A 7,241-nucleotide genomic window follows, 5' to 3' on the forward strand; every position below is an offset into this window, starting at 1 on the left:
TCACACAACTCTAAATGCAAAACCTGAACCATATTGGTTCAAACTAAGTCAGCTATGCGGAATACTATCGATTATCGTCATTTTGACTTTGAATTATAATTTAAAAAAAAAAGAGTTAACATTAGCATTACAAACTTGAAAGCTTACACAGAGTTTAGTCTCAGATGTTCTATTAATATTATTATCACATCTGAAATAAAACAACTTAAAAATTCCAGCTAACTGTTTGGTGATAAAAGAGAGCCAGTGAACCAGTAAAGTTACTTAACTTTTAAAACTGGAGCATTGCACACAAGCTTGAAACTGGCATTTATATTTAAAACCTAGAACAGTGCAAAGTTGTCCAAATAACCTTTTAGTAAGTGATCTTGTAAAACTATTATATAGAAAGAAAAAGCACTAAACTTTCAAGTTCTTTGCAAAAAGTAGAAAAACGTAGATTAAGTTAATAAAGCACAACTAAGAATCTGTAGTTAAAATAAAATCCAGTAAATGTAGCTTTGAATGAAAGCAACTATTTGGTTTCAAGAAGAGTGCTGGAAACACTTAAAATGTAAGCATGAAGTTGAATCACTTCATTAAAAACACTAAGCACAGAATCGAGTCTCTTCATTTAAAAAATTAAGCATAAAATTGAATGATTTCATTTTAAAAAATGTTAGCATAAAGCTAAATCATTTCATTATTAAACTTGTTTGTTATAACAAACAAGTCAGCTATTTTAAGGTTAGAAGTGTCAATAAATACAACAATCCAATCAGGAAACAGGATTACTAAAACACCACAATATCATCCAATAGAACGAGTCTTGCTAGATACTTCTTCAGATTAACATTTTTTAAATCTTTATAATCTACTTTTTCTTTGAATATTGGAATCAGAATCTGTACTTTATGCAGCTTGTTTTGTTAACTTTCAAAACAGTGAAAACTTTATGAACATAATCCTACTTATAAGTTGCCTCTTGTCTTTATCAGGTGTTTCAGTTGTAAAGTATTAGGAACTTTGACCTCTTCTGTCAACAGGTAGCTTCAACTGTATTAATAATTGTAAGATTGAGAAAACAAAAACTTAAGAAATTTCATTTATAAAATCTTAAAATATGATAAATGATCATTTCTGAAATCATCGAGTTATCCAGAAAAGATTACAAAGGTTTATCTACAATTTCATAGTTTCTAAAATAAGTCACTTAAATCTTCATTTACATCATTTTGTTTTCTATGTTGCTTTTCCAATTATTAATAAAATTGTATGGTCAGTAACTTGTTGTGTATTTAAACATATAAAATAAAGCTTTTGAACTTAATGCACACTTTATGATCTGTCATCCGCTAATGTGATGCCAAACTAAACCACATTAATTTCAAGATTGTGTGCACTGCCTTAAATAAAACCATTCCATATTAAAATAACTAAAGATCCACAGTCAAAAATTGGAACTTAACTAGTGGGCAGGTAAGTTAACACTCAGAAAGTAACATGTACAAACGTGTCAAAATAATGCAGTAAGATCAGTGAAACTGATGACCTTGTCGAAATAAACTGGCCATCATTGTTGTATAAGCTGTTCTAAAAGTATATATTAAATATAGTTCTATAAATGATACATTTCTACATTACATGCACACACACTTCATAATTTATAAACATCATCTGTACCGAACAAAACACATCATTATTCATCTTTCGATCTATAACAAGACTTACTCTAGGCACATTTTTCTACTTTCCTCTACAAACCACACTTGTCTAAAGAGCACACAAAGTTTAAGTCAGTTTCTATTTGGCTGTGATATTGCAAGTTCAAGTCTTCAATTAAGTACATGTATTTCATTAGCTGGAAACCTTGTATAGGTTGCTCTTTTAAGAAAACAAGGAGTTGTTGTTTCTGAGCAAACTCTAAAATATGATGTTCTAAATGCTTCAAAACAGCCACAGCATGATACAAGACAAAGTCTCCTCCCCACAACAGAAGAAGGTTTACCCATCGACATATTTCGGACCAATCTAGGTAGTTCCAGTAACACTGGCCAAGCCAGTGGTGGAATATCACTGATGGTAGAACTCCATTCATTTGGAAAGCATTGTAAATAGTAGGAAGAGTTGCACTAACCAGGAAATCTAATTCCTGCAGCAACGTTGAATAAATAAACTCATGAAGGGCACTACTTGAGGACCAAAAGTATAAACATTTCCAGGAATGAGATACAATATGTGTGACTGTTTCTACGTTCTTTAACTGTCCATCTAAAATGATAAAAACAGTTGGGATAAAAAAATCAAACTCTCTTTTTCTCACTGCCCTATTTTTGATCATTCTTAAAATGAACATCTTTTTTTCTTCTAAATTTCCGTTGAACGCAGGAAGATTTAAAACCTGTGCATACTTTATGCACATTTCAATGCCCAGTTGTGAAACAGAACAGTGTAACTGATCATCTGAAGAACTTTCAAAGGAGTCATCATTAAAATTCACAAAGGGTTTACTAGATGTGACTTCTTCCAAGACTATATATGCTCTGATTAGACTGCCACATTTATTATTCAAGTTTTTCACTGATTCACAACAGCAATATTTAATGAAAGCATTTTGTAGTTTCTGCAAATCATCAAGTTCAGAACACCAATTCTCAACTTCAATGTCACATTCGACCTCTAGTTTACAAGACTGATAGGCTGATGGTACAGTGTCATCTGTGATGAAAGGCCACTTGTTTATATTTTCAGAATAGAATCTTGGAGCCAGATGTCTCTCTGTATGCCCACCAATAGTCTTAACCCTTGAGATAATGTGGTTCCTTATGAGCGAATATTCATCTATAATGATGTTTTTATCTTCTGTTAGATCTTTCATCTGGTCCAAAAGAAGATGTTTTTGTAGTTGAAAGCTATCTTCCAGATACAAACAAGTTTTTATATTGGTCACCATGACAGATAGTACATTTAAGCATAAAAGATGCTTATCTTCAGATGATATGTTTTCATTAACCACCTCAGGAAACATATTCAAAGAGTCAGCTATACTAGTAGTATCATCTTTAGTTAGTGTTGCCTCTTGATGGATGAGTAACATTTCAGCAGGATATAAAGAGAACAGATGAATATATTTCTGAAAAACTAAATCCAGAGAAGGTGGCTGTTCTTGAGCTTGGTATGCTCTGAGACATGTTGCAGCATGTTTCTCACACAAATGCCAAATAAACCTTAACATCATGTCCATGTCATCCCATATCATGTTGGCTAAGTGAGGTAAAGCAAAAGTTAAACTTAAAACAGCATGGGGACATTGGGCTGAACACACCGTAGTAGTGTCTTCAAGTGGTAGGGACAATAACATAATATTTACACATTCAAGTAAAATACCAGCATTTTTTAAAAATAATACACCAATTTGATTTCCCATAAAGGTATTAAGCAGAATACTTAAAGTTTTATCAACAAGAAGAATTTTGTTGGAGATAGCTGATGTAGGATTGTCTACTGATGAACTTCTTTGCCTAGCTAAAGTTGTAGATAATTCATTTAGTAATGTTTTCCATAAATTACACCTCATGGCAAGTAATTTTCCCTTTGGCTGAGCCAGAAGATTACAAGATATCCATATCACATTATGTCTAACCTCTTCAAGTTCTTTATTGGAATTCTCACCCCAAGAAAATATAAAAATGGTATGTTTCATGATGGTCAAACCTAGTGGTTGATCTCCAGTAATGCCTAACAACTTTTTCACAAAACATTCATTTAATGTCAACTTCAGCAAACACCTTGTTGCCTGAAGACACTTTGAGCTTCCAACATGATCTTCTAAAACAGGAAAAACCAGAGATTCTAGAATATTCTCTTGAGTAACCTCAACTTCGGATAACAAAATGGTAGAACAAGTTTTCACAACACAATCTACTAATGCAGAGACATTATCTCCTAAATAAGGCAGAACTTTCCAAGTTGTTTCAATTAAAGATTTCAAGGTATCTTCCAGGGTAATGCACGTGTCTTGTGATTCATCTATTTTAACAGGAAAAAGCTGCCTTCCATCTGTAAACAGTAATATTCTGGAGAGAAAAAATGTGTGAGATAATCCTGTTATATTATTGTTCCTAAGTGTACTTTCAGATATGTTGCAACTTTCAGAAACTTTTGAAGGTAAATGTACATCAATGCTGTTTGTGTAACTTTTTAGAATATAAATAAGAATTTCTACATGTTTTTTCAAAGACCGAAATAAAATGGACCTACTGAATGCTCCATGAAGCCAGTTGCCTAGCCAGACAAAATGGGGATCCACTTGCACAACATACTCCCATACCTTGCTGGAATCTGGTTCTTTCTCTTTAACAGAGCAAGAAAGCATGTAAAATGTACTTTCAATAATTTCTTCAATGACTGTTTGTGGATAACGCAACCAGTGTCTAGCCACCTTCTGTTGAAACTTGTTCACTAACAATAGCACTTGATATCGAGAACCAACAGATTTATCACAAGACTCTGAGAATGGACCATCCGTTATATTGTATGAAAGAAAAGTTAACAAGCTCACGTAACCTTTTTTAACAATGTGTGCCATACTGCAGGAAAGCATCTTTCTATAAACTCGCAGTGCTGCTTGCTGAATAAGGACAACTGGATGAAGCAGAGCACCAGTTAAACCAATCTCTAACTGTGTCCACAAATTTCCACACACTACAAACTCCAGAGAGGATATATTCCCTATAAGTTGTAATGCATGTAATTTTGCTGATGAAGAAGAGCTCAAAAGCATGTTATTAGCTTCATGAAGTTGATCATTTGAAAGAAATAAGACACCTGACTGATTAAACGAACTGCTTGTTGAAATATTGCTCAATGAAATTAAACTCCGTTGACGACTACGGAAACCGTCATCCCAAACTGACTGTTGAAATTTAGAGAAAATGTGAATGCTGTCTTCATTCAACTTAGTAAGCGAGTTGAAAAACGTTAGTTGAAACTTGTAAAAATCTGGGGAAGATACCAGAGATTGATAAATTTGTTTCTCAAGTTCTTGTGTATCACTGTCCACTTGATCGGTTAGAAATGGCTGAACCTGGGCCAAAATGGTGTCTTTGAATTCATCTTTCAGTTTTTTGTGAAGGGCCTGCAAAAGATCCTGTTTACTGGTGTCATCAAGGCTCATTCTATAAAAAAAAAAAAATATTACATAAGTTTGAGATACTGTCTACACATTATTCCTTTCAGTCATAAGGTTTTTCTTGTGAAATAAAAAATAAACCCCTTAGTAATAAATAGGATTGGTATGTATAAACCTAATGGAGCATTTTTTGATATTTCAGATAAAATTGGATAATTATTTATTTAATTATTTATAAATGTTAAACAAATATATATGTGTTTGTATATTAGATAAAAAAAATGTGGTATAAACTTTCGCATTTAAACATCCTCAGTGTAATAGTAGCACTCAAAATTCACAAATATACTGGTGCAAGTTTGACATTTGTGCTTCTAGACTTTAGCATCGGGGAGAAACATTTACACTCTTATATTTCCAAGAAATGTGCAAACTAATATGTTCTATTTTCACGACAACACATTAATATGGTATTTACCTGTCAAGCTAATGTTCTCTTGGGGTGAACTGATTATCAGGAAAATTAAAATTTTCTTTACCTGAAAATTTATTTCCAAATATATATACTTACCTTTATGCACCACTACGAGCTATTACTTCTATCGCAACTGCCATGGAATTTCCTGCACATGTTGAACAAACTCCCACCCCTACACATGTCTATGTATATTGTGCCAGCATATGATGTGCACATAATATTGTTGTAGTCTTCCACTACTTGGACAGCAATACAACCTCTGTGAGCACTAGTACGTGATCATAGGTTCATTCTTGACGAGGAAAACAAAATGCACTATAAGTGGGAGGTGGTGCAGAGAGGTATGTAACTATCTGAAACACATTTTCAGGTAAGTAAAACATTAACTTCAAAATTACTACTTATCTCTCTGCACCACAAGACCTAGAATCCCACGATGAAGATGGGCCAGTACTTACAAATTACAAAGATGAGGTCCTTTCTGAAATAGCGAAAGAAAGGGAACCACCACCAAGGGGTGCGACTTCCATGAGAACTTTGACAAAGTTTCTATATATATATATATATATATACACATACGCATAAGGGTTGAAATATATTTTCACACATTGTTTTGTGTATGAATTGATATAATAAGGTGAAATAATATTTACAGATGCAAATATGAAGAGGTATTTTATATACGTAATGTATCCTATTCTACATCCAATGATGTTAACAGTTTACCTGTTGGTTTACACATATTATTTATTTAGCATTGTTGGTTTGTTGGTTTTTTTCAATGGTTTAAATTCAAGAATGTTTGATATTATTTTAATGTGACCAGACCTTTCTAAACACGTGTATCAATGTTCGATTTACTGATGATGGTGTTCCAATTTAGATTTAACAGGATTAGTGAACTTATAGGATATCAATAGCTCCCGATGAAGCTGTAAGAGCGAAATATTGAGCTAATAAAGATACATCATGGAGATATAGGTCAAGTTTGCATTAAACAAGGTTATGAATATTAATTGCAGTTAGCTTTAATTCAAGATAACTTCAAATGAATTAGTTACCAAAGTACATGTAATTAAATCCTTGCCAGGTTAACCTGCCATGTCCAGGAGTTGAGTCCTCGTGCATTATTTATTTCATAGTTTATGAAGGTTATAAAACATACACACGTGTATATAAAGGCAGAATTGATGTAAGTTGAATCTTAGAGAAACACTGTTCAAAATGCATAATGCTTAGACATGCAAAACTAAAAATCATAAAATAAGACTGGTTTTCTCTCCCCAGCAAAATACAATTTGATATGCAATAGATGGTGCTATTTCATTAACACATACCATTAAATAATATCAAATAGATGGTGCTATTTCATTAACACAACATGTACCATTAAATAATATCAAATAGATGGTGATATTTCATTAACACATACCATTAAATAATATCAAATAGATGGTGCTATTTCATTAACACAACATGTACCATTAAATAATGTCAAATAGATGGTGCTATTTCATTAACATGTACCATTAAATAATGTCAAATAGATGGTGTTATTTCATTAACATGTACCATTAAATAATGTCAAATAGATGGTGTTATTTCATTAACATGTACCATTAAATAATGTCAAATAGATGGTGTTATTTCATT

The 7,241-nt window shown here is 32.5% G+C and overlaps 1 protein-coding gene across 3 annotated transcripts in view; it reads right to left on the reverse strand.

Moving 5' to 3' along the window:
• Positions 1-445: 445 nt before the first annotated feature.
• Positions 446-7,241, reverse strand: part of LOC106473565 (protein broad-minded-like) — a 10,584-nt gene continuing 3,788 nt past the window's right edge. For 2 of the 3 annotated variants that reach the window (XM_022401972.1, XM_013934251.2), the window contains exon 3: positions 446-5,156. In XM_022401972.1, the coding sequence (XP_022257680.1) occupies positions 1,736-5,155 (3,420 nt within the window). In that variant the 5' untranslated portion in view covers position 5,156 and the 3' untranslated portion in view covers positions 446-1,735. Of the gene's footprint in view, positions 5,157-5,681; positions 5,881-7,241 lie in introns of all 3 variants that reach the window. The other variant, XM_022401970.1, reaches the window with a different exon arrangement.

The sequence above is a fragment of the Limulus polyphemus genome, unplaced genomic scaffold (assembly GCF_000517525.1).
Source record: "Limulus polyphemus unplaced genomic scaffold, Limulus_polyphemus-2.1.2 Scaffold6278, whole genome shotgun sequence".
NCBI classification, from domain to species: domain Eukaryota; kingdom Metazoa; phylum Arthropoda; class Merostomata; order Xiphosura; family Limulidae; genus Limulus; species Limulus polyphemus.